General features: G+C 52.0%; 2 protein-coding genes across 14 annotated transcripts in view; one reads left to right on the plus strand and one right to left on the minus strand.

Annotated features, from left to right (window-relative positions):
• Positions 1 to 437: 437 nt before the first annotated feature.
• LOC147574164 (uncharacterized) lies at positions 438 to 6,249 on the minus strand. Its single transcript, XM_086686621.1, has 3 exons — positions 6,212 to 6,249; positions 2,939 to 4,233; positions 438 to 724 (listed from the first exon to the last, which is right to left on the minus strand). Exons 1-2 carry the CDS (start codon positions 6,247 to 6,249, stop codon positions 3,186 to 3,188), a joined length of 1,086 nt encoding a protein of 361 aa, XP_086542747.1. The 3' UTR covers positions 438 to 724; positions 2,939 to 3,185.
• MYO18A (myosin XVIIIA) overlaps positions 3,607 to 27,758 on the plus strand; it is a 102,339-nt gene continuing 78,187 nt past the window's right edge. For 9 of the 13 annotated variants that reach the window (XM_086686455.1, XM_086686456.1, XM_086686457.1 and 6 more), the window contains exons 1-2: positions 3,607 to 3,761; positions 16,364 to 17,442. In XM_086686455.1, coding sequence (XP_086542581.1) covers positions 16,444 to 17,442 — 999 coding nt within the window. In that variant the 5' untranslated portion in view covers positions 3,607 to 3,761; positions 16,364 to 16,443. Of the gene's footprint in view, positions 3,762 to 16,363; positions 17,443 to 27,758 lie in introns of those variants that run through there. The other 4 variants (XM_086686470.1, XM_086686471.1, XM_086686472.1 and 1 more) reach the window with 2 other exon arrangements.

A 27,758-nucleotide genomic window follows, 5' to 3' on the forward strand; every position in this document is an offset into this window, starting at 1 on the left:
AGGTTATCCATTCAGGTACTGAAGGATGTCCGGGTTGCTTATATACTGGCAATTATATTAAAGCTGTTATAAACATCTATGCAGGTTTTTGTGTGGATAGAAGTTTTCAGTTCCCATGTGGGCAAATAACAAACAGTGAAATCTCTGGATCATATGGTAAGAGTATATTTAATTTTGTAGGAAACTGCGAAACTGTCTTCCACAGTGATTGTACCATTTTGCACTCCTACCAGTAATGAATGAGAGTTCCTGTTGCTCCACATGCCTGTGAGCATTTCGTGTTGTCATTGTTCTAGATTTGGGCCATTCTAATAGGTGTGCAGTGATATCTCACTGTTGTTTTAATCTGCATTTCCCTATGACATATGACATTGAGTATCTTTTCAAATGCTTATTTGCCATCGATACGTCTCCTTTGGTGAAGTGTCTGTTCGAGTCTTTGGACCATTTTTAAATAGGACTGTTTGCTTTCTTATTGTTGAGATTTAAAAGTTCTTCATATATTTCTGACAACCGTCCTTTATCAGATGTGTCTTTTGCAAATTTTCTCTCCCAGTCTGTGGCTTGTGATCTCTTAGTATTGTCTTTTGCAGAACAGATGTTTTTAATTTTTAAGAAGTCCAGCTTATCAATTTTTTCTTTCATGAATCATGCCTTTGATGTTGTATGTAAACAATCATCACCATGACACTGGTTGTAGCAACATCTTTTCTAGATGTGTTTCCTGAGGCAAGGGAAACAAAAGCAAAAATAAACTATTGGAACTACATCAAAATAAAAGTTTTACAGAGCAAAGCAAACAATCATTGAAACTAAAAGACAACCTAGTAAATGGGAGAATATATTTGCAAATGACATATCCAATAAAGGGTTAGTATCCAAAATACATAAAGAACTTATACAATTCAACACCAAAAAACCCCAAATAATCTAATTCAAACATGAGCAGAAGACGTGAACAGACATTTCTTCAAAGAAGACATCCAGATGGCCAACAGACACATGAAAAGATGCTCAACATCACTCATCATCAGGGAAATACAAATCAAAACCACAATGAGATACCACCTCATACATGTCAGAATGGCTAAAATAGAAAACACAAGTGTTGGCAAGGATGTGGAGAAAAAGGAATCTTCACGCACTGTTGGTGGGAAAGCAGACTGGTACAGTCACTCCAGAAAAACAGTATGGTGGTTCCTCAAAAAATTAAAGATAGAACTACCATATGATCCAGTAATTCCACAATTGGGTATTTACCCAAAGAATAGGAAAACATTCATTTGAAAAGACGTATGGTCCCCTATGTTTATTGCAGCATTATTGACAATAGCCAAATTATGGAAGCAGTCCCAGTATCCATCAACAGATGAATGGATAAAGAAGAGGTGGTTACATATGTACAATGGAATATTACTCAGCCTTAAAAAATTAAATGTTGCCATTTGCAACAACGCGGATGGATCCAGAGGGCATAATACTAAGTGAAATAAGTCAGAGAAAGACAAATACCATATGATGTCACTGATAGGTGGAATTTAAGAAACAAAACAAACAAAGAAAAAGAAGAGACAAACAAAAAACCAGACTCTTCACTACAGAGAAGAAACTGACGGTTACGAGAGGGGGGGAGGGCAGTGAGGGAAGTATGTGATGGGGATTAAAAGTACACTTCTCATGAAGAGAACTGAGAAATGTACAGAATTGTTGAATCACTGTATTATGTACCCAAAACTAATATAACAGTGTATGTTAACTATGGTGGGATTAAAATTTTTTAAAAATCATTACCATACCCAAGGTCATATAGGTTTCCATCTATGTTATCGTCTATCCGTTTTATAGTTTTGTGTTTTACATCTAGGCCTATGATCCATTTCAATTTTCGTAAAAGATGCAAAGTCTTTGTCTAGATTCGTTTTCTTGCCTACGGATATGCAGTTGTTCCAGCACCATTTGTTGAAAAGACCAAACTCATTTTTTGTTTTTTGTTTTTAAAGATTTTATTTTTAAGCAATCTCTGCATCCAACATGGGACTCGAACTCATAATCTCAAGATCAAAAGTTGCACCCTCCACCAGCGGAGCCAGACAGCCACCCCAAGACTAAACTCATTTGATTTTCAGTATAAACTTTGAGGCAGGCACTGTTATTTATCCCCATTTTTCAGATAAGCAAACTGAGGGATAGAGTGGTTTTGTAAATCGCCCAGGGTAACACAGCTAGGACTTGACAGGGATTTGAATTCAGGTAACCTGACTCCAGAGTCCATGCACTCAGTCACTATCTATAATAATAGTCTCTTGTCATAGGTTTGTTGTGAGGAATGGAGAGTGTGTGTATCACATAGTAGGTGCTCAGGAAGCGGTAATGATATGATATGGTATGATAGTATTGTCCAACCCAGCCTCCAAGGTTTCACTCAATGTCATGTCCTCATCCTAGGGATGTCACTGTCTCATCCTAGGGATGACAGTGTGGTGTACCCTCCTGCAGTCACAACTCACTTCTGTGTGAGTTCCCTGGAAAGAAGTTCTATGTCTGATTTCTCAGTGTCCCCCGGAGTGCCTGGGGCTGCACCTGGCACTCAGCAGCCTCTCAATAAAAATTTGTTTAATCGAGTTTGGGTGGCGCACTATTCCTCTATCCAAAATGTACATCCTGGGTGTGGTCTATTCCTCAGGATCTCCCAGCTCTTACTCACCTCTTTGCTCCTGAGCCCCCTTGCTCTAACCTTCCCTGATCTGTCAGCTTCCGCCTCCTCTGTCTGCAGAAATTCTTGGTTGGGCTAACTATGGAGGCAGCCGCTCTTGTCTGCTACACCCTTCTTCCCGCACCATGCAGTTTCTTCCACATTCTGGGGTATCCCACTCCAGTATGCACACTGCCTGTAGAAGCATCCACCTCTCCACCTCCAAACTCAAGATAGAGCACCTACCTTGGAAGACTGGTCTCTAAACACCTCTGGCCTCTCCCAGGACACCTCTAATCCTTTCCTGGGTAAACATCTCACTGGATGAGGACATGACGGGACCTGTAAACCAAGAAGCTTCTGAAAGGTGTTAATCTTATTAGCATCGTTGGATCCTTTGGGGACTGAGTGATCACCGCTGAGGGCTGCGTCTCCTGGGCCCCGGTACACCCCTCAGGCAGCTGCATTTGAGGCAGGGCTCTCTCAGACCAAGCTACCACCCTGGGGAGTACATTCTGCGAGTGCCACCCTGGACATGCGGGCAGTGTCTGCTTCGGCCTAAGCCATCTGGCACCATCGAGCAGCGCCCTATGTCTGCCCCTGCAGAGCCACCCTGGGAAGATGTGACCAGCAAGACTCGAATGCGTCCTCCGCACAGCACTGCCCTGGGCAGCACCCTCTCGGACACAGCCAGCGCGCGGAGTCCAGTGCCGGCCTTGGAAGGAACCTGCTCTATACATGCGGGCACGGTGCCTGCCCTGGGCATGCCCAGCGGCCTCCGGCGCCCAGCGCAGACGGGAGCTCCAGGCCTCTCGGACGCGGGCAGAAGGCTCCCAGAGCAGCGCCCCGTGCCCGCATGGCCCGTTCTGGAGGCGCGCCCAGGCGCTGCCAGGAAGGCCGGGCGTTTATCCCGGGAGCCGCCAGCAGGGAGCTCCCTTTCGGCTCTGCTCGCGCGGCCGCGGGGGGCGGCGCTGCGCTGCGCCGCGCTGCGCTCCAGCCCGGACCGGGCCGGGGCCGCTGGATGCCGCGTCTCCGCTTCTGCTGCCTGCCGGGCGGGCTCCGGCGGCCGGTGAGCGCGGGGCGGCGGGGGCGGCCGCTCGGGGGCTGCCCGGGCCGGGTGGGGCGGCGGGGCGGGCTCGGGCCGGGAAGGCGGGCGGGCGGGCGGCGGGGCCCGCCGGCTCCTCCTCCCCCACTGTCCCCTGGAAGCGGCGGCCCGGACTCCCGGCTCCGGTCCCCGGCCGCGCCGCGGAGCTGGGCGCCGGGAATGGGGGCCGACAAGGAGGGGCGGGGAGGGGAGCTCCGGCCCCTTGTGCCAGCTCGGGAGCGCGCGGAGGCAGGGCAGGGTGGCCCTCGGTTTAGGGGGATTGAGGGCTGAGGGGAGCCCAGGTGGCCCGGGGCTGCGGGGTGGAGGCTGCAGCCTCCGGGATAGGGGGCTTCTCGGGGCCAGGCCCAGGCCCCCCCTCCCCCCCAGGCCGACCGACCGACCGACCGAGCGAGGCTCCGAGGAAGGCAGCGGGGAAGGCGAGCACCTCCACCGAACCCTTTATCCCTCCCAGCGGCCTTCACCCTTTCACTGCCAGGCCGACAGCGGGCTCCTCTCAAAGGAGCAGCTGCTAGACAGCTGGCAAAACAATGGAGACCCCGCTTCCCCAGGCCCCCTCCCCTTGGGACAGAAGACGGGGGTGAGTGAATGGTAGGCTTTGGAGATTAGGGAGTGCTGCCTGTCCCCTGTGACTGGCTGCTCACCTCACCTTTCCCTGCAAAGGGGTGGGGTGTGTGTGGGAAGGTCGGACAGCCTGCCCCAGGCCTCTGGGAGAGACTGCCCTGACGCCCCGCCCTGCTAACCTGTCATGCCAGTTGTCTCGCCAATGGGGAGGCGAGGTGGTAAGGTTAGCTGCTCCACACCCCTGTGGTGGGGGTGGTGGGGGGTGGGGGTGCGGCTTGGTACCAAGCATGGTGAGGAGTGGGTCATGTTCCTGGCTGAGATAAGGCCTGCAGGGACATAGCACACATTGGGGCTTTGTTGGGGGCAGAGAGGGGGGATGGGGATGTCACCCTGTTGCAAGGCACATGTGTCCTGCTGATTAGTTGGAAAGGCTGCCAGCCAGAATGAACGGGGGGGGGGGGGGGGGGGGGATGGGGGGAAGGCAGACGGTGTATTTTTTAAGGGTACTGCTTTTGCCTACTCACTTGGCCAACCGGGCATGTATTTGGCAGTGTCCTCTTGGTTTGTGTTTGTGCAGAGGTTGGGGACAATGCTTCTTGGGAGGAGCTCTCCTGCCTGGAGCCTTCCTGCCCTCTGACGGACTCCCAAAATTATGGAATTGGGTTCCCTCCCCCCCTTCACCTGGCCAATGATTCAGGCTGGTTTGTGTGGGCTCATTTGTCTTTTGGAGTACCTGGCATGTCTGTTGCTGAGGAGGCCTTGTAATTCCCCATAAGGAGAGTGAACTGCCCGAAGTGTGTATGCATTGGGTCCATGCTGGAAGGGAGGGAAGGTCAACCAGACAGTTAAGAGCAAGATCACCTTTCCACGTTCTTACCAGTTCTGGAGCCCTTTCTTGGGCAGGTCGGTTTCCTGTTGGCATGGCAATGGGCCAGGCCTAGTCTAACTTTCCCCACCCTTTTGGTTCAGAGGCTACTTTCTATTTGGGGATATTGAAAGTTGCTCTCCTGAGGTCTCTGGCTTCCTGACAGACCTCACTGGCTCTTTGTCAATGGCCTGCCACCTCCTCAGCTTCCCCTCTGTCCTTTTGTGATGAGGGCTTTCCAGGAAACATCCTCCTGGTTGCTGGACATGACTAATTATAGATAGCCTCGGGTGGAGGTGTGCTTGTTCCTTTGGGGTTGGGGACATTGGAGTTGGGGCCTCATATTCCAGGAAGACCATGGGGGAAGCTATTGTGTTGGAGGGTTAGGGAAATGAGAAGGATCACAGGTGGGGGTGGAAGGGGGAATGTGGGAGGGATAGAATGAGTGCTGGGGGTCACTTCCTTTGGAAGCTTTGAACTTTGAACACTTGACCTGGTGCCTGGCAGCTCTGAGTATCTAGTTTGTTTACCCTCTGCGGGCCTGGCTCAGGTGCCAGGGTGTGTGCCTAAGGGCTTCCTCTGGTGCCCCTGGCTCCCCTCAGAAGCCCTCACGTGGATTGTGCCCCTCCTGCCTCCTGCCTGGTGCCTCCACCTCATTCCCTGGGAGTCTGGGTAGCCAGCCTGTTGCCTGGAGCCCCCCTCACCGGCCTAGCTTGAGGCTGCTCATTAAAGGGTGCGTGTGTCTTCAGAAATCGGGCCTGAAATGTGCGGGGTCCCCCAGAGGCAGGTACCTGAAGCTGGACTGGGTGGGGCAGCACTGGGGCTAGTGTGAAAGGGAGAATCCACCCTACTCGGGTGGAGCAGGGAGTTAGTTGCTGGAACTCAGGAAGCCCTGATCCGGACTTGGTGTGTCACAGGTCTCCAGAGCAGCACGGCTGCTCTTGCTCCTTCTAAACCAGACGTCTGTCCCCAGCCAGACCCCCCTCACCTGAAGTGGACGCCACAGACGGGAACTAGATCATCCATGTGAGCCGGGTCCTGTTGGTGGCTCTGGGCCCCAGGCCTTGTCCCAGGCCTCTCCCGGGTGTGGTGGGTAAAGGGGAGGGGCTCTGACCTGGTGTAGTTTAAAGTTTCAAGGGTATGGGAGGGCCCAGCCCACCCTGTGCTATGATTAACAGGTTCCCCCAGGACTCGGGCTGGGGGCTTGAAGTTCTACTTTGGGTCAGGCCCCTGGGTGCTTTAAGATCTGCTCACTGCACCCCATCCCCACCCCCCCCCATCAGCATTTTCTGAGGTAGCCTGAATTAGAGAGTGTTGTTGGGAGCCGGATTGGGAGGGGTGGGGAGCAGAACTGGAAAGCCTCCACTCCTCTCCCCACCTCACTGTCCTTGAGGTGGGAGTGGTGCGGCTTGTCAATTATCCATATTCCCTTGATGTTTCAAAGAGCCTATAGTCAGGCAGCAGTTTAAACTGAGGGCTGAGGGTTTTACAAGGCCCTTGGCCCTTTCTCTCTGCCAGGTACTTCACCATCGCTTACAGGGGATTATTTTTATTATCCTCTGATATTCAGAGATGTTGGATGATGGGCTCAAGGTCACACAGCAGTTCAGAGGCAGAGCAGGATTTAGAACCTGCAATTTGTAGTTGAGCAGAATACCTCTCCCGGCAAAGGTAAGGGCTCCTGGCCAAGTCTGAACTCTCAGGCCCATGGAGATTTTATAGTTGAAATAGCTGAGGCCTAGAGAGGGACGGGACTTGCTGAAGGTCACACAGAAAGGGGGGGTGTAGGGGTGGTTAGCGGAGTCTAGCGCCCAGCGGACTGCGGCAAACCCCTCCTGGGGCTGAGGAGGTGCACCTGGAAGAGCAGCTGGGGACCTGGCCGCGCTCCTGGCACGTCTCCCGCGTCGTTCCTGCCGGGGCCTGCGGGATCGCTGCGTTCCAGGGGAGACGGTATCTCGGCGGGAGGCGCCGCGGGGCTGCGGCTGCACCGGCCGGCTGCCTGGAAGTGCTGAGCGAGCGCCGCGGGTTCCAAGGGAGCCGGAGCCGGCGGGCGGTTGGGCCGGCCGGCCGGCTGATGTCATGTGAGAAGCGTGCAGTCGGAGCGAGCACACCTGGAGCTAGATAAGCTCCGTGTGACCTGGTCTTGAGTCACGGGGCGCTGCGGAGCTCTAAGCAGGACCGGCTGGGAGAGAGGCTCGGGCAGTGGCGGCGAAGGCGACAGGCGTCCCTCTGCACCGCTCGGCCGGGGCCCCGGCCGGGACGGGACGGCCAGGTGCTTCTGTTCGAGTCCTGCCTGGTCGCTTTTGCAAACCTTGGTATGGACTGGCGCCGAGAAAGGCCTCTGGGCTGTAGGAAACGGCCGCTTAGGGAGGTCAGAGGCCAAGGGAGAGAGGCCGGCTCTCTTGGGAAAGTATTTCCTTTGTATTTATTTATGAGTGTGGTCTAGGAGTGGGGTGGGGAGGACTGACCCTTTTAAGTGTCCACCCACAGCAGCCAAGTCTGGGCGCCTTGTCTTGGGATTCTAACGTTATAGTTTCCATTTCCTGGGGCTTCTATTTTGCCAGCTGCAGGGTGACCCATTTAAATATGTCCCCACTTAAAGCCACAAGACACTAGTGAGATCTATTTTAACCAAGTCCCCCAAGTCACTGAAACTTTCCTAAGGCATGAGATGGCAAGCCTTGAACTTAACAGTTGCAAACTTGGTTTACAGCCTAAATGCTAAGTGGATTGTCAAACCTTCCTTTTTTTTTTTTCTTTCTAATCTTTTAAAATCACAAAAGTAACATATGCTGGGAAAGGCTATTAGCTAAAAAGCTAAAGTGTTACTACCCCGGTTTGCCTGTACTGCATGGAGAAAACCACAGACAAAATCTTGTAATGGATCTTTTCAGGCATTTTTTTTAAAGCTTGTTATATATATCTTATATATAACATATTTATCACATATGCATATATTATTTATTTATATTTACATGCAATATCATGTTTCATAAATATAATTTTACATAAATATTAAAAAAAATTTCTGTAGGAAATAAAGAGCATATAGAAAAGTAGAAGAAATATTATGCATAATCCCACTATCCAAAGCCCCTAGGCCTAGGGGCACCTGAGTGGCTCAATTGGTTAAGCGACCGCCTTCAGCTCAGGTCATACTTTCATGGTTCATGAGTTCAAGCCCCCCGTCAGGCTCTGTGCTGACAGCTCAGAGCCTGGAGCCTGCTTTGGACTCTGTGTCTCCCTCTCTCTCTGCCTCTGTCTCTCTCTCTCAAAAAAGAAACATTGAAAAAAAAATAATGAAATAAAGCCCCTAGGCCTAGATACACACACACATACACCCCTACCAGCTAAATATTCTCATTGTAAAAAATTAAAACAATATAGATGAAACACAAAGCCATTGACTCTTCTAAAATCTGTCTCTTTCCCAGAGCATACATTTTTCTATGCGTTTGCAAATATTGCACATACATAATCTCCATGTATATATATGCACACATATACATAGTTTTAAAAATTTTAGTAAAAATTATATGGCAACTTGAGTTTTTCACTTAATATAGAATAGAATCTTTCTAGGTTAGTATATACAAATCTTCATTCTTTAAAAAAAAATTTTTTTTAATGTTTATTTTTTATTTTTGAGAGAGAGAGAGCCCAAGTAGGGGAGAGGCCGAGAGAGAAAGGGAGACAGAATCTGAAGCAGGCTCCAGGCTGTCAGCACAGATCCCTATGCGAGGCTCGAACCCATGAACCATGAGATCATGACTTGAGCTGAAGTCGGATGTTTAACCGACTGAATTACGTAGGCGCCCCTTCATTCTTTTTAACTGTCCAGTTCTATAATCTTGCTATTTCCCTAGTGATATGATCTTTGTATTGACAGAATTTTGAGTTACAAACAATGATGCAAAGATCAGCCATGTTTATTGTGTGCACATATCTGTAGATGTCCTATGTGTAGAATTGCCCAGTCTAAGAATATGTACATTTAAATATTTTCATAGATACCACCAACTTGCCCTTAAACCAATTTATACTCCCAACAAATAGCAGATACCCTGCTTCCTATCTTCTATTTGATTGACGTTATTAATGATGGTAGTTTTTACTAACCTGATAAGTGAACAATAGCATGTCTGTTTCATTTCATGTGTCTGTGATATGACTGAGGCTGAATACCTGTTTGTGTTTGTTGGCCTTTCATATTTCTGCATCTATGAATTGCTTGTGCTTCGTCTCGGCAGTAGCTACATGGGGCCTCTGGACTCGAGCCAGTGTGATCCAGCCTGGCCATGTGCTCATTGGATTGCCTTCACTTCTTTGGGCTTTACTTTCCACATACAAAGATTCTGTCCAGGGGCGCATGAGTGGCTCAGTTGGTTAAGCGTCGGACTTTGGCTTAGGTCATAATCTCCTGGTTTGTAAGGTCAAGTCCTACATTGGGCTCTGCACTGATAGCACGGAGCCTGATTGGGATTCTCTCTCTCCCTCTCTCCCTCCCTCCCTCCCTCCCTCCCTGCCCTTACCCTGCTCATGCGTGCATGCTTTCTCTTTCAAAATAAATAAATAAACTTTAAAAACTAAAAAAAAAAAAAAAAGGTTCTGTCTGGCACTAAGATTTTATGTTTAGACTTATTTTAGTCACACTTGGGCTGATAGTCATTTCTGTACTTTATTATTCTGTCTACTGTCCCATTTAGATGATAAGAATGTGCCTTGCTATGCTTGGGTACCATTCTTGAGGGCTTACCCTGGGCTAGGTGTTATATGGAGGGCTTATATACCAATTTCATTTAGTCCCCAGGCCTTATGTGGTAGCTACTATTATTTAACAATTTTTTTAATGTTTATTTATTTTTGAGAGAGAGAACGTGTGAGCACAAGCAGGGGAGGGGTAGAGAGAGAGGGAAACACAGAATCCAAAACAGGCTCCAGGCTCTGAGCTGTCAGCACAGAGCCCAACACGGAGCTCGAGCCCACCAACCGTGAGATCATGACCTGAGCCGAAGTTGGATGCTCAACCAACTGGAGCCACCCAGGCGCCCCTGTTATTGTACTCTTATTATCTCCATTTACAAATGGGAAAACAGAGGCACAGAGGCATTAAGTGACTTTCCCAGGATTGCATAGCTATTACCTCAGAATTGGTCCCACGTTTGCTACCTGACATCTGAAGCCTAAGCTCTTTCATTAGTTTCATTTCTCTTGCATTTAGTAGGTACTTGATAGATATGTATTTTCCCCAACACTTTATCACAATTTAGAAAAGTTAAAGACTTTTACTATGAATACCCCTCCCACTTCCTAGATTCTACAATTTACACTTTACTGTCCTCACTTTACCACATATTTCTCCCTTGATCCATCCATCAAAACGTCTTACATGTTTGATACATCTCAAAGAAAATTCCAGACATCAGTATACCTTGCCCCCAATACTTTAGTGTATGTATCATTGACTAGACTGCAGTATATGTTTCCAGTTTTTTTCTTTTGAGTGCCTGTTTCACATAATGAAATGCACAAACCTCGTGCGCACTATTTGATAACTGCTGACACATGTATACATCCGTCAGCCCAAATCCCTATCAAGGTAATGTAACATGAACATCACTCCAGAAAGTTCCCTCATGCCCTTTCTCAGGCAATGGCCACCCCTACCCGCCTCCCCACCTTCCAGAGGTAATCACGGTTCTGATTTTTTTTCACCACAGGTTAGTTCTGTCTATACACATCTTCCTTGGCTGACAGTGGGTTTACCTCCTGATAAACCCATTGTAAATTGAAAATATCATAACTCAAAAACGCATTTAATACACCTAACTTGCCAAACGTCATAGGTTAGCCTAGCCTACCTTAATTGTGCTCAGAACATTAATATTAGCCTACAGTGGGGCAAAATCATCTAGCACAAAGCCTATTTTATAATAAAGTGTTGAATATTTCATGTAAATGATTGCACACTGTACTGAAAGTGAAAAACAGGATGGTTGGGGCGCCTGGGTGGCTCAGTTAAGTGTCCAACTCCTGATTTTGGCTCAGGTCATGATCTCACGGTTTGTGGGTTCGAGCCCCATATCCGGCTCTGTGCTGACAGTGCAGAGCCTGCTGGGGATTCTCCCGCTCTCTCTGTCCCTCCCCCGCTTGCACGCTCACTATTTCTCTCTCAAAATAAATAAACTTAAAAAAAAAAAACAAAACAACCCACAATGATTGCGTGGGTACAGAATGGCTATAAGCACATCGGCTGTTTACCCTTGTGATTGTGTGGCCGACCAGGACCACTGCCTGGCATCACAAGAGAGCATCCTACTGCATATTGCTAGGTCAAGAGAAGACCCAAATTCAAAATTCGAAGTATAATTTTTACTGAATGCCTATCACTTTCATGTGTGCATATTGTAAAGTTGAAAAATTGTAAATCGAACCATTGTGAGTCAGGGACCATCTCTATGTACTGTATGAGCCTCACCAGTATGTACTCTTATGTCAAAGCCTTCTTTTACTGTCGCTTGACATAGTATTTTTGGGATTCATCCCTGTTGTATCAGTAGTTGCTTTCTCTTTTTATTGCTGAGTAGTATTCCATTGTGTGAATATGGAAACTGTTTCCCCTGTTGATGAACTGCAAGATGCATATTTGAGTTGAAGGGTCCTTGCCCTTAAAACGCTTTCTGTCTTAAAGTGATAAGGCAGCCGAGTTGAGTCAGTCGATTGTACTTTGCTTTGATCGGGTTAGTAGTAGGGTCAAGATGATATGGGCACATACCCTAATTTTTATATATACCTTTCCTCCACTTAAAATTAGGAAAGGCCTCCTGGAGTAGGATGAGGGGAGAAAGACAGAGAAGGAGGTCAGAAAACTCTAAGGTTCACTGGAGAGGGTAAGAGACCAAGGGGAGGCGGGTAGAAACTGCAGCCCAGAGTGAAGAGTGGGAAGATCCTGATGTCATTGCTGCTGGAGACTTTGAACCTGAGGGTGGGAGATGGTGAAAAGTGCAAGGTCCACAGGAAGGTGACAGAGCCCAGGTCTCTGGAGACGTGAGCTCTGAGGAGCATAGGAGCGGCTGCACTGTAGGTTTGACCTGGACAGGGAGGTTGCAGGTAGCCCCAGACAGGCTTGGAGGGATGACGGTGGGGAAGGGGTACCTTGTGAGCTGTGTGCCTAACAGTGGCAGGACAGGGATGATGAGGGAAGGGCTGAAATGGGCTCAGTCTCCAAAGGCTCCAGGGTTGGGATGAGAGGAGTACCTTTGGCAGAAGGTTAATGAACAACCTGTGTCCACAAGAGACTTAGATGTTTGGAATTTTTGAGCAACAAGAGACCAAATCATCCAGCCCAACCTTGAGCAAAGTGACAGGCTCAAGGTCCCCTAGCGATTTGTTGGCAGATCCAGGCCTAGATACCAGGTCTGCTAACGTTCCTGGCCAGCGCTGTCTCCTGTGCTACTGCTGTGACGGTGTGTGGTTCCTGCCTGTCACAATCGCAGCGAGGAGCAAGCTTTTGCCAAGACACGGATTTACATTAAATTACTTCTCAGGGACCTTTCCAGCCCGAAGGTTCTAGAATTCTGGGACCTGTTTTCTGTTGGTGCTACACAGGTGTCTAGCTCCCAGCAAAGAGCCAGGGTTGGGGAAGGATAGCAGAGTAAGAACTGAAGACCAAAAGAAGTGTCTTGGGGGGAGAGCATTGTAGGCATTGGGTTCTGCGTGGTTGGGCTGAGGCTGAGGCCGAGATACTCATTTGTGTCCTTCCGGTCCCCAGGGTGGGTTTCTTTCTTCATTTCCCACACAGGTACCCCTGGAGCCATCTTCTTTTTTTTTTTTTTTTAAGGTTTATTTTTGAGAGAGACAGAGACAGAGTGCGAGCAGGGGAGGGGCAGAGAGAGAGAGAGAGAGACGCACACAGAATCTGAAGCAGGCTCCAGGCTCCAAGCTGTCAGCACAGAGCCAGACGTGGGGCTCGAACTCACAAACTGTGAGATCATAACCTGAGCTGAAGTCAGACGCTCAACCGACTGAGCCACCCAGGCACTCCTGGAGCCATTTTCTAAATCATCCTTTTAAAGGGCACCTGGGTGGTTCAGTCAGTTAAGCATCCAACTTAGGTCATGATCTAAGGCTCAGGTAATGATCTCACGGTTCGTGAGTTCAAGCCCCACATCGGGCTCTGTGCTGCAGCTCAGAGCCTGGAGCCTGCTTCGGATTCTATGTCTCCCTCTCTTCTCTGTTCCTCCCCTGCTCACACTCTGCCTCTCTCCTTCTCAAAAATAAATAAACATTAAGAATTAAAAAAAATTTTTTTTATTAAAAAAAAATTTTTTTTAATGTTTTTATTTATTTTTGAAGGAGTGAGAGACAGCGCATGAGCAGGGGAGGAGCAGAGAGAGAGGGAGACACAGAATTTGAAGCAGGCCCCAGGCTCTGAGCTGTCAGCACAGAGCCCGATGCGGGGCTCAAACTCACGAACCGTGAGACCATGACCTGAGCCGAAGTCGGATGCTTAACCGACTGAGCCACGCAGGCGCCCCCACCCCCCCCAATTTTTTTTAATCAGCCTTTTAAGACAGTGCAGGAAGTGATGGGTGAAGGGTAAGGTGGGCAGTGACCAGCCGAAGATCCCACGTCTTGGTATATGGTATGTCTGTGCCACACTCCATCAGTGTTGAGGAGGAGAGAGAGAGAGAGACTCCCCATGTCAAAATAGAGCCCATAAGAGAGGATGCCTGCTGTCAGGTACTCCCCCATCCCAGATCAGTCCAGACTCCGCAGGACAAGTTTGCCCCTGGCTTTGCACTTCTTGGGCCCTAGATTTCCTGTCTTCCTATTTCCAGGTACTGTGCATGGAGCATTTCGAACCAAAAGGTTCAGAAGGAGCTTTGTCTTACTAGGTAGAAACAGGTCAGAGGGGGAAACGGTGCCTGTTAGATCCACAGGGAGCTAGTAACTGGGCCAGATTCCCCATCTCTTTGGATATGCTCTACAATTAAAGATTTCTGTAGAATTGTGCTGCCCAGTTCAATAGCCACTAGCTGTTGAATACTTGAAATGTAGTTAGTCTGAAGTGAGATGTGCTCTAAGTATGACATTCACACTGGATTTTGAAGACTTAATATGGAAAAAGGAATGTAAAATATCTCAATATTTTTCTTTTTAAATTTTTAAAAAATGTTTATTTATTTTTTAGAGAGACAGAGAGAGACAGAGCATGAACATGGGAGGGACAGAGAGAGAGAGAGAGATACAGAATCTGAAGCAGACACAGAATCTGAGCTGTCAGCACAGAGCCCGATGTAGGGCACAAACTCACGAACCGTGAAATCATGACCTGAGCCGAAGTTGGACACCTAACTGACTGAACCACCCAGGCGCCCCTCAATATTTTTCAGAAAGATCACATGTTGAGACGACAGTGTTTTGAATATAGCTACATTAAAGTATCTCATTAAAGTTAATTTCACCTGTTTCTTTTTACCTTTTTTAATGTGGCTGCTAGACAATTTTATTTTATTTATTTATTTTGAGAGAGGGAGAGGGAGAGGGAGAGAGAGAGAGAGAGAGAGAGAGAGAGAGAATCCCAAGCAGGCTCCACACTGTCAATGCAGAGCCCAATGAGGGGCCCATGAGATCATAACCTGAACTGAAACCAAGTGTCGGACACTTCACTGACTGAGCCACCCAGGCACCCAAGACCATTTTAAATTACACATATGACTTGAATTATATTTCTGTGAAGAGTACTGCTCTAGGAAGAATACACTGGTCTCGCAGGAACCTATGGATCAGGGTGCTGGACGTTGGAGGAAGCAATTAACCGGTGCACCAGGACCCTTGGGAGTTCCTGGCCTGAAGTCATCCTTGGCATTGTACCTGGGCTAGGGATTCATGGGATGGAGGAGCCTGGAGGGCCTTACTTGATTGTGGCAGTGGGGTACACGGACAGGACAGGCCTTCCCAGGTCTTGCAGAAGGTCCTTGCTGGAAGGAGTGAGCTTGTCAGTCCCGTGTCTAGAACTCAGAGGGGGAGGCCTTCACGGAGAGAGAAAAAAATTTCATTTAATTTCTAATTAGGCGGTATGGCCTATTTCTCCTTCTTGTTCGCTGCTGGCTAGAACTTGTTCCCTGGCTTGCAACTCCACCCCCACCAGGTTTTGCTCAGTCCTGTCCCCAGTCGGGTGGGCATAGGGGCAGAAGGCTGGCATCGTAGGCACAGGTGCCCTGGAGCTGGCATTCTCTCTCAGGCTGCCACGACTTTCTTCCCCAGGCTATATTTAGTTGTTGGTCTGGGGAAAAGGATATGAGTTTTTCAGGATCCTGTTTATCCAGCAGACCCACCCCCACCTCTCAGCTGTCTGTCCTCGGCTCAGTGTGGAACTTCCTCTACCCTCCCCGCTTCACTTTGGGCGCCGAGGACCTAGAGAGAAAACAATATTTGCCATGGGATCCCACCACTGCCACTCACTGGCTGTGTGACAACTAACAACATACTTAATTTTCTGAGCCCTGTTTTCTCATTTGTAAAGTAGAGATAATGATCCCTCCCGTGCAGGGATGCTGTGAGGTTCGAATGAGGTAATGCGTGTAAAGTGCCCGGCAAGTGGTAGCCATCAAATCGGGGTGGGTTCTTTGAGGTCTTCTGTCAGGCGGTGGCTAAGGCTGCTTCCGTGGGGATCACAGGCTTAGGAAAGAGCCAAATAGCATGTGATGTCTGTTGCTTTACTGGGCTATTGGCTCTGGGGAGGTGGTGGCCTTTGTGTTTGAATCTTCAGTCGGGTACCAGGTTAGCTTGATGGCGCCCTCTTGCCAGGAGGTCACATCTCCCAGACGCCACCTCTGTGCACACCTATCAGGGATTAAAGGCGATGACAGACTTTGGAGTCTGGGCTTTTACAACCCTATCTGAACCTCAAGGTACCTTATTTGTGAAATGGGGGTAATCACAGACCTTCCTGGAGCAGTGTTATGACGACTGGCTTAACAGAGATGGTATTGTATAAAACAGAGCACCTGGCGCGTAGGGAGCTAGCTCTCAGCGACCATGAGCTGTGCTCATTAGTTGGTCTGGTCTGCACTGGAGACACAGGAAGAGGCTCCTCTCAAATAACCTCTTTCTCTCTCTCTGTTTCTGTTTGCAGCAGCGAGGCGGGGTACCAGGGCCCTGTGCTAAGCACCCGTAATCCCCCAGGGGTGTCACCCCCAAAAGCTGTACCCCACCATGTTTAACCTAATGAAGAAAGACAAGGACAAAGATGGCGGGCGGAAGGAGAAGAAGGAGAAGAAGGAGAAGAAGGAGCGGATGTCGGCGGCAGAGCTGCGGAGCCTGGAGGAGATGAGCCTGCGTCGTGGCTTCTTCAATCTGAACCGTTCCTCCAAGCGTGAGTCCAAGACCCGCCTGGAAATCTCCAACCCCATCCCCATCAAGGTGGCCAGTGGCTCTGACCTGCACCTGACCGACATTGACTCTGACAGCAACAGGGGCAGCGTCATCCTGGACTCGGGCCACCTAAGCACCGCCAGCTCCAGCGATGACCTCAAGGGTGAGGAAGGCAGTTTCCGCGGCTCTGTGCTGCAGCGGGCGGCCAAGTTTGGCTCCCTGGCCAAGCAGAACTCACAGATGATTGTCAAACGCTTCTCCTTCTCCCAGCGGAGTCGGGATGAGAGTGCCTCAGAAACCTCCACCCCTTCCGAGCACTCTGCGGCCCCGTCCCCGCAGGTGGAGGCGAGGACTCTAGAGGGACAGCTGGTGCAGCATCCCGGCGCAGGCATCCCTCGGCCAGGGCCCCGGTCCCGAGTGCCTGAGCTGGTGACTAAAAGGTTCCCGGCTGACCTGCGCTTGCCCCCCGTGGTGCACCTGCCACCGCCTCCCCTCCGGGAGCTGGAGCTGCAGCGACGGCCCACTGGAGACTTCGGCTTCTCCCTGCGCCGCACAACCATGCTGGATCGGGGCCCCGAGGGCCAGGTCTACCGGAGGGTGGTTCACTTTGCTGAGCCTGGCGCGGGCACCAAGGACCTGGCCCTGGGGTTGGTGCCGGGTGATCGTCTGGTGGAGATTAATGGGCACAACGTGGAGAGCAAGTCCAGGGACGAGATTGTGGAGATGATCCGGCAGTCCGGGGACAGTGTGCGGCTCAAGGTGCAACCCATTCCGGAGCTCAGTGAGCTGAGCCGGAGCTGGCTGCGGAGTGGCGAGGGACCCCGCAGGGAGCCAGCCGATGTGAGTGTCCCCGTGGGCAGCTGCGGGGGAGCAGGGATTTGGAAGTGTGCTTGGGCGGATGACTGGGGTACTCGGGAGTTGAAGTCACGCCACTCCTTGGCCCGAGGGACAACTTACCTGGCCCTCAGGGAGGAGCGACCTTAGCAGGGGCTGGTGCACAGTGATACAAACTTCTTGATGCGAGGGTTCGGGGTTTGGGCACCATGTTTCCTGAGCCCTAAATTGGAGTGTGGAGGGTAACACGTGCCACTTCAGATGAGAGACAGTCCGGACTACTTGTCCAGCCCGGTATCTGGAGTAAAACGTAGGATTTCCGTGTTATTTAGATACTAGACTTGAAAGAAAAAGATGGACTATTTCAAATCAGGGCTGTCGTGGAACTTCTGGGATGTGCAGCTGTTTTGCTAGCTCTTGGGTAAGATGATTTCAGACCTCCTCTTGCCCTTGAGTGAGGAGTTGAACAGGAGGTTATGTTGCAACGATAAGCAGGGGCCAGATCATAGAGGACCTTGCAAGTCATGATAGGAATTTAGATTTTATCCCAGTGAAATGGGACCATCGTAGGGTTTGAAGCGGGGTTGGGGGGAGTGACTGGACCTGATTTATAAAGATCACCTGGGCTCCAAGAGTCATTACTACCTCTCCTGGAAGAAGAAAACACCCTGGAGATGCAACAGGTGTCAAGCCTACAGAAATAGTCTGACCTGGCTATCCGTGAGACCCCGCTCAAAACAGCAGTGGAAGGGGTGACATAGGCGTAGAAGAGATTTAGATTATATGTATGAACGGGTCTCCAGGGGGACAGCGATCTCTATGCCCAGGGGTCTTTTGACTCCACCTATAGCGTGGCTACATATCAGTTTGGAATGTTCCACTTAGAGACAGCACATGAGGACAAGCTGGCCTCTGGCCATCCCTGCCTCCCAGCTGTCAGGTTTTCGGACTGCCCAGCTCTGGTGCCTGCAGCCTGACCAGTATACAGGCTGGCCGGGACCTCTTTCAGCACTAAGTGACCAACCAGATGTGTCCAAGTCGGAAGTGGGAGGAAATGCTAAGGAAGCAGGCAGAGTCCTGGTCCTAGCTTTCTCTCAGGGAGGGGAAGTGGATGCTCAGATGGCCTGGGGGGCCTGGGAGCTGCAGGGTCAGAGTCTGGCAGGAAGCCCTGGAACTGGGTTCCGGACCTTCCTTTACTCGGGGCCTGGTGGAGGTCAGGCAGTTTTGCTAGTCAGGAAGGGGTAGTGCATGGGAGGGAGGCTGTTGTGGGATCCGCGGAAGGACCTGGCCTCATTTATTCCGGAAACTCACAGCGAGCACCTACTGTGTGTTAGCCACCAGACTAGACTGAGCTCAGGGAACCACAGTGTAGAGGGAGTGGTCTTTATCTTAGAACCAAAGCCCATGCTATGTTGCCATGCCTGTCTACTTTCTCCCAGGCTAACATTGCTTTTAACAGATGGAATTTTCTTCTTAAAGAATGAGTCCCCTAGGGGACTGTTGCCAGCTCCCTGCTGAACCACAGCACAGGCCTTTGTGGGGCCCTGGGCCTGGCATCCCAGATGCTGTTTAGTCTTCTCTTTATAGCCTAGGGATCCTCTTGGCATCTCGTATTTCTCGGCTACTCTCCCTTCCCAGCTAGCTGCTGCTCCCCCCATTCCTGGGGAAGTGGATGGTTTAGCTTTGGAGACCCTGGTACATTCCACACTACAGCTGGTATCCCCCGAGATACCCTGGCTTGCTCTGGCCCCCGTGGGGCAAGGGCAGAAGTGCCCAGAGGACTTCCACAGAGCATGCTACCCTCACGAGTCTCCCAAGAGCCATCTGAGAGAACAGCGAGAAGCCTAGAGCTGAGGAAGCTCCCCCGCCCCCAGCTTCCCCTGCCTGGCAGGTGGCAGGGACTCCTGCCCCAGCAGAGAGGAGCAGAGTGAGCCCAGCATCCTGGCTTCCTGGGACAGGCCTGGAGTGGGTCTGTAGTGGCTGCAGTTATCACCCTCCATCTCCTCGTCTTCCTCCCACTCCCACTCCGGCTCCGGCTCCTTTCCTTGGCAGCAGTTCTAAGCTCACTTCCATGCCAAGAAGAGTCTTCCCATTTCCTCTGGGCTCCCAGGCGGGGCACCCTGACAACTCTGGCCCCACGAGGACACAGCTCCTGGCGGCCACCCTGCCCGTCAGGTCATCCATCAACTGTGTCCACACCGCCTGTCCCCAGGGAGCTCTGAGGGAGCTGGCCGGCCATCTGTTCTCTTTCTGCTACACAGATGGAGACCAGGCCTCATGGCTCCTCTCCGTGGCCTGTTCAGAAGGCCCCAGGGAGAGACAGCCCCTCGGGTTTCCTTCTCACATGATGTGTGTCCAGAGTGCTTGGCTCACACCTCCATGTGTCCCTGTAGCTGCTAGCAAGGTTCTACTGGGAGTAGGGGTGAACCACTGTAGTGGGATAGACATGGGGCCTGATGGAAATCACTCAGCAGGCCTGGGAGGAGCAGTTCTTTTCCGCCCTCCATTCTTCCACTCACCTATCTATTAAATAAACATTTGTTGAGCACCAACTGTGGGCCAGATCCTGGGATCCAGTGGTGACAGCACATAGTCCCAGCCCTAAGGAACTCATAGTCTGGTGGGAGAGATGGTCAAGTAACAGATGACAATGCCATTTGAAAGGCTCCCCAACAGGGGCCAGTACGGGGCCCTAAGGAGCCCTGCACAGAAGAGAGACTGTAAGTACAGTCTTGGGAGTGATCACCGGGAAAGCTGACATCCAGGTGGGAGATGGATGCCGGAGAGGCAGGTGGAAATGGAAGGCCATAAGAGACACGTGCCAAGACCTTGAGGCTGGAGAGAGAATGATGCATTTGGGGAATAAGGCTGGGGGGACATTGCATGGGGGAATGAGTATTGAGAGAAGTGGCAGAGGAGGCAAGCAGGGGACAGGTCACGAAGGCCCTTGTGAGCCAGCCTAAGGAATGTGAACTTCAACCAGAGGACAAGAAGCAGCTCACTCAGGGAGTGATAGGAACAGATCTTAGAAAATCTCTCTGGCTGCTCATGAAGAATGCTTCTGGGTGTAGCAAGGGCAGCCATGGGGAAAACAGCAAAGGCCCTATCGTCATCTTAGTAGAATGAATGGAGGCCTGCGCTTGGGGAGAAGCAGGGGCAATGGAGAGAGAGATCAGACGTGAGCAACTGAGGGACTGTGTAGTCTTGGTGACCGACCAATGTGGGGGATGGAGGAGAAGAGGGGTCGAGTGGGATGCATCTTTGGAGGAAGATGCTAAGTTCTTTCCTTGGCTTCTCAGGGAAAGTGTTTTGGGCCATCTGGTTTGGGATCAGTTACTCTTAAATTGTCTAAAGGCGAAGCGTTCCCTGAGTCTGGTGTCGGTACAAATGAGGATCTTAAAACCCCAGTTGGATCAACATTCCTTTCTCCTCTTCCATGAATCTGAGTGGGAAAGTCAAGGGTCCACTGAGAAGGAAGAGAGCCTGGGAGAGAGGAGAGCCAGCCCCTTCTGTTTGTATCCTTGTGGGCCCATCGCAGGGAGCAGGAGTGTAGGATGTTTCTGCTAAGCTCAGAAAAGCCCAGCTGGCTAAACCCTGGCTAATGTGGTTGCCCCCCCACCACCACCACCAAGGAGCTAGCCTGCAGGGGACCCCTACCCAGAAAGCACTACTTCCCTGAGCTTCGAAGATGTGGTGGGAGGGGAGAGGTGTGGATGTAAAAGAAGGCGCCCACCCCTTCCCAGTCAGGTCTACCTCCCTGGGCTCTATGTAGCTCTCAGGCATTTACCGGAGATCTGTGATTCAGTTTCTTCTCGCTTTGGATGGTGGGGTTTGTACTCAAAGACTATAGGGCTGTGAGGTTCCTTAAAAAGGTTGTCGTGTCTGTGTAAACCACCTGCTTATGTAGAGTTGTGTAAACCACATTTGTGGACTTCAGCAGATAGTGAACGCTTAGGAAGATTGGTACCTTTCCCTCTGCCCAAGCTCCAAAGCCATCCAGGGAAGGTAATTTTGCAGTTTCCTTAATTAACCCATCCTAGTGCTTTCCCATCTGTGCTCCTGGTAAGGTTTTCTTTCCAACGGGAACTCATGACGCTTTTGTCCAGACTCTGCCCCTGTGGCCCTGTCCTCAAAGACATCCAGCTGCAGGAAGCGCTGGGATGCTGGGTGCTCAGGCCTGCAGATGGGACATCGGTGGCCTGGCAGGAGACTGGCCGGTCGGGGTTGCCCACATCTGGGAGAAGGGCAGGGGCCCCTTTGCCAGGAAGCCCTAGACCCCTGGGCAAAAGCTATATGACCCTCACCAACCTTGTCTCCAGGACCCTGGTTGGGTGGTGGCGGTGGGGGCGGGGGTGGGGGGCGGGGGCGGTACCTGCAGGAGTGGGGATTGCAGGATTTCAAGGAGAGACTGAAAAGTCTGCTGTTCCAGGTCTGCCAGGCCAGCTTCTGAGCAATGGGCTTTCCCAGGGGCTTCTGGTGGTGGAGGTGCTGGGTGCTGCCCGGGCTCAGTGTTCTAGAACGGCTCTCTCCCTAATGTTGCTCCAAATGATCCCCAGAGATGTTTTTGTTTTTTGCTGGTTCGTTTTAAACAGAAAAGTCTTATTTCATTTGGTGCCAAAGCTTCAGGTACTTCTGACATCGGAGTCTCACCATGTGAGAGCTCTGGCTGGAGGCCTCAGAGTAGAACTCAGACTGAGTTCTTTTGATAATGAGGCGGCCAGTGGGAAGGTGTCCAGGGCATGTGAACTTGTGAGTGAAAGGTCTTTAGGAGCATTTGGGGGGTTACCTATCCTGGATTAGTGGGGCGCATGGGACCAGCAGCACCGGGTGGTGGCTAGGTCATTTCCATTCCGCTAGGTCTCCCTTCTCTGTCCTCAGAGGCACGTTCTGCCCTCTTCCCCGTGAGCTGCTAGACAGACTGCAGCCCCAGAGTGCCCTGGCCACCCAGCCCGTGGGTGGTGGGCACAGTGCCCAGGCCACATTGAACTGGGTGTGGGCACATGTCATGGTCATCTGTTGTTTTCGCAGGCACCGCTTGGAGCCCTGGGGGGGGGGGGGGGGGGGCGGCGGGTGGGGGGGCAGGGCCTTGACTTGAGGTGGTCTGCACCAGCCCCTTCTGGCCCTGGCCAGAGCCCCTGTGCCCCCCCCCCCCAGTACCCCTGGCCACCCTGTCCGCAGCTCCCTTCTCATCTCTTATTTACATTGAAATGGTTCTGGAAAATACCAGATACGCAAACACCCAGACTAGGGGTGGGTGAGGAGTGGGGTGAAGGGGGGTGTGTGGCGGGTGGGAACACAAGTATTTTAAAAATGCTGCAGATCTCTACAGCGTTTCCCAGAAACCACAAGCACGCGGTCCGCCTGCCAGCAGCGCTCCCGCCACCCCGCCACGCTCAGCCGCTGGGTTCTCCTCACTGTGGCCCGAGGTGGAGAGCAGCGTCGGTGGGGGTGGGGGCCAGGGACCCAGCCGGGGAGGGGGCTGCCTGGCGCCTCCATTGTCAGTCTGGGGCAGTGGGTACGCTGCGCCCCAGGCGGCCAGCAGCGCTGGGGGTGCCCGCCGTGCCAGGCAGGCGCTGCGAAGGCGTGGAATCTTCCTGGCTGCCCCCCTCCCGCTGTGCACTTTGGGGGGGGGGGGTGGGTGGGCAGCCAAGCCCAGAGTCCCCTCGTGGTGTTTGGCAGCAGCTTCTGTTCTGTTAAATACAGGGGACAGTGTCAGCAAAGCTTTTTTTTTTTTTCCCAGTTGTTGGCTCCCGTTTGGTTGGGAAACTGTTCCCTCAGACCTGGGTCACCACTCTGGCTGCCTTCATCTCCCGCCATCGGTTTCTCAGAATCGGGAAGTGACATGCTTCCCTGGCACTCGCAGCCCGGCCGCTTTGCAGACTCTGGTGTAGGGAGGAGTGTAGGGTGTTTGTCCCGCGTCCCGGGTGGCGCCCAGGACGGCGCCCAGCGAGCGCATGCATGCTCCCTGAGTGGCGTCTAGTTGATCTGGTAAAGGTTCCGCTGAGCAGAAATGCCTTGAGGGGGGAGCATGAGAGAGAATAGCCAAGATGAGGGTCATGGCTGGCGTTAGGACTGTTCTAGCTGCTCTACATATATTAACTCATTTAACGTTCCCAACACCCCTTTGAGATAGGTATTACGATAATCTTTATTTCATACATGAGGATACCCGATTACGCAGAGGTTAAGGATAAGTACATTGCCTAAGGTTCCAAGGCTGTTGACTTGTGAGGAGTTGAACTTAGGGCATCGGCTCCTTGCACCTCACTGGTGTGCTGTCCGGGGCAGAGGACGCAGCATCTAGATATAAGTCCATTGCCCGGCCCAGGCCTGCGTCCTTCTGATTCCTGCGGCCCCTGTAGGCGTCTCCTCCAGAAGGGAAGGGGAAGTGAAGAGTGACTGGCCATTCTTGCTCTCGCTCTGTGGATGGTGAGCTGCAGGAGGGGGTGACTGTCCCTCTGTCTCTGCAGAGGATTAGCCAGAGGAAGAGAGCCCAGTGGCAGCAGGTGGGATTTAATCTGGTGGGAGCTGGGAGAGGTACTAGAAAGCGCGGCTGCATCTGTCCCAGCAGTATTTGGCTGTGGTCCCTTGGAGGAGGGGCAGGGGCACCCTTTGCCCCTTACACACCTCCCCTGTTAGACCCTGGGGGGCAGGGATGGTGCCCCTCGCCTGTTTGGCCCTTACTGACGCTAGTACTGACCTCTGCGATAACTCGGGGTGGCAGGGTCCCCAGAGTGTCACCTCTGACCAAGAACAGGCCCTCTTCTGTCGCATAGGGGCTGCACGCTGTTGTTTCCTGGTGTGCACTGTGGGGGGGAGGCGAGGAGCATGGCCTGGCAGAAGGCCTAGCGGGTAGTGGGTGTGCAGCTTGGCTTCTTCCATTGAGTCCCTGCTGTTCCTTATGTCGATAAGACTTTTCCTTGCCCACCCTCACGCCCTCATACACATCGGCCCCAGTTTGAATGTCACTTCCTTAGGGGAGCCTTCCTTGACCTTCTCAGATGTCACGTCCGCACCCTGGCACCACCGCCTCCTTCTCCTTCATAACATTCACCAAGATTGCGATTAATGGGTTATCTTATGTCTCCAGTGCTGGAGACCTTCAGTGATATTTGTTGGATATTTGCTGAAGGAAAGAAGATGGTTGTCTGGCCAGGAAGTGGTTTCCCATTCTCTCTGCATTTACCGCAGTTTTGGTTTCTAGAACCCTTCCCCCAACTGGCGTTGGTGTTGCGTCTGCAGTACGTCACCGTGTTCTACCCGCTACCTTTACTCCCGACTCAGTTTCTTGTGGGCGTCTCAGCATCTCCCGCAGGAATGGAGGAGAGATGGGCTCTGGGCGGCCAGGAGCAGGAGCCTAGGGAAGGGGCTCTGGGAGGAGGGTCACGGGACGGCCTGTCTCCTGGCCCCGCACTGGTATCTTTGGGAAGGCACCAGGCTTGGGTGAGAAGCAGATCTGGGGGCATACGGAGTCACTCTGTGCCCAGCCCGGGGGACCTTGGAGAAATGTGCTTGTCTTACTGGCTGCAGGTCTCTGAGGAGGTAGGATGTGGCCCAGCAGGGATCAAGGCTTCCTCTTTCCTTCTGCTGCTTGCCCTGCGCTGCCTGCGTGCTGGAATGTCAGCAGGCTGGGAATTTTCACAGCAAGGATTTTTCCCAGTCAGAGCAACAGATTCCAGCTGGAGCCTGGGGACAGCTCCGCATGGGCAGGGGCTGCCACAGAGGGCCAGGGTGCGTGCTGGGGCACCCCAACGGCTCCCCTGTTGGGGCCTGGGCCTCATTCCCATCCTCCATGGGAAATGCAAACATCTGTCTCTCCTGTGGGTCCGGCGGAACCTGGGCTTCTGGAGCTGTGGAGCTCAGGAGAAGCAGTGGGAGGCCTTGGGGACCAGAAACTCCCCCTCAGTGAGGAGAGAACGTGGCTGGCCACGTCCCACAAGCCTCACTTCCTCCAGCCGGTGAGTCAGGAAGGGGAGCCGCCTCGGATTCCATCTTCAGGTGGGGCCGTGGGCTGCCAAACCCAGGTTCTCTGGCCTGTGGGGACCTACCAGCCTTGGCAGGAGGTAACACTGCTGGCTTTGTCACCCTCATCTGTCCCCCTTTCTCTGGGCCCCATAATGCCTCCAGGACCTGGTTCCCTCTCTTAGCGACCCTTCCGGCCTCTGTGCCCCTTGCCCTCTGATCTCAGTTCTACCGGCCCCTCCCTTCCACTCCCATTTCTGCAAGGAGCTGACTCACTTCCTCTCTCCCTCCCCAGCTTCTCTCACTGCCAGGCCCTATGGCGCGCAGGGTACCCACAGGGAGGGGAGATTTCTCACAGGGCACCTCCCGGGCTCTTTTTCCTGGCAGTAAGACTGAGGCCGCCCCTGGCTCTGGGCAGAAGAGTGCTGGGGGGGTGAGGGTACAGGGCTCTGGGCTGTAGGAAGGCCAGATGCAAATGGCCTTGGAGCCTTGACACAATCACGGTGGGATGTCAGGAAGCCTTGAAGGGCACCTGCTCCGTGTCACCCTGTGGGCTTGGTTCTGTAGAAGAAAAAGCCTGAAGATGCCATCCCTGTGATCAGGAAGCCTGTGCTTTCTCTAGAACAGAAGACATCTGCAAAAAGATAGATCTCAGCCCCGGGTGGCATGGGCTAGTGGCCAAGCAGTGAGAGCACTGTCAGGCAGGATGATACGGTCATGACTCTCTGTGACACCCAGTTTCATGGCCAGCCCCATCGCATCATGGGGAAGGTATCTGGAGATTCCAGGGCCAGGGTGAGGAGAAGAATCTGATACTGTCTCCCTGCTGGTTCTCCCTGCCGGGAGCCTGCCTCCTGCCTCTCCTGGCCCCTGCCTTCTCGAAGATCTGTGGACCGGCCTGGTTGTGGGATTGATTGCAGAAGCCGGCAGCAGAACAGCAGAAGGTTTCCTGCCTGAGTGGCTGGCATCTCCTAGCTTGGCCTCCTTGGAGCTATCCAGGCTGTGGAAGCCGGTGCGCCTGGCACTGTGGGCACTGGGGACGCAGCCTGTGCTGGGCCTGGCACAGCCTTGGATCCTCCCCTGCGGGTGGCCTAGATTACCTAAAGAACACAAGCACAGGGTAAGGTCGAGTCCCTAATCACTTGGCCATGCATCACGTTCAGTAGAGGCCAAAGGGAAACTGGGCCTCCCTCCTGAGAAGCCTGTGGCCCTGCCATGGGCTGTCTTCCTAGAATCAAGTGACCGGCAACATTGCTGTTCCCCTTAGCACTTGGCTTTGCCTGGCAAAGAAGCCTGCAATAATCCTGATTCTGGCCTCAGGATTTCTGGACAATGACAGGTGTTTCATATTTAGATGAGGTTGGGGGTGACAGGCTGGAATGAGGCCTAGGTGTGGCGAAGGTGAAGGGCACCAGCCTGACCACCCCACCCCAAATACTCTCACCCTTGCTGGTGGGAGGTGAACCGCCCCACACAGGCACGCGGATGCCTGTCTGTTGCTCCTCTTCCAGCCCTGCTTTATTGTTCCTCGCCACCACCCATCGCTACTTGGCCTTGACCTGTCGAGCAGAACCAGGCTTTGTGACAGAACACCTCGTTGGGAAATGGCTTGGGATACGCACGCATGCACGCGCGCACACACACACACACACACACACACACTCACTCACACACACTGTAAAGTTCAGTCCGGGTATCTTTTTCTTTCAGACTCTTCCAAAGCATTTCTACCGTCAGCCTCCAGGCCTTCTAACCTGCCTTCACCTTCTCTGCCCAGACCAGAGGACTTGGTCTCTGGGGCAGGGGAAGGCAGAGTTTTCTGGCTTCTGTCAAGGCCCTGGGTTCCCCTCCCAGCCCTTGTGTCTTCCTTAGCACGCTGGTTTTCAGGTCTCTCTTCTGTGCCTCTGAAAGAGAAACCCATTCTATCAAGCGTCCCCTGTTCTCCCCCCCCTACTCATTCTCTTCAAAATCCAAAAACTGCGTATCTTGTTGTTGCTATAGAAACAGATGCTTGGCAAATAGGAAGTTGGATTGAAGGGCTGGTTTTGGTTGTAGGGACTGTTTTCAGCAAATTTGGGGAGGGGAAAGAAGAGGCGGGAGGCATAGGCAGAAGGGCCCACAAATCGGCAGTTGCAGATGATTATGTATATATTGTTAATACGTTGGTGTATATTGGGTACAACGTGGACTCTGGAGCTGGACTCCTGGGTTCGAATCCTGGCTCTGCTACTTACTAGCCGTGTGATCTTCGGCAAATGATTTAATTTCTCTGTGCCTCACTTTCCTTATCTGTAAAATAAGAATGGTAATAGCACTTTCCTTGTAAGATTGCTTTGAGGAGTAAATGAATCAATACATGC

This window comes from Puma concolor, chromosome E1 (genome assembly GCF_028749965.1).
Source record: "Puma concolor isolate L17-30 chromosome E1, mPumCon1.1.hap2, whole genome shotgun sequence".
In the NCBI taxonomy this organism is placed as follows: Eukaryota; Metazoa; Chordata; class Mammalia; order Carnivora; family Felidae; genus Puma; species Puma concolor.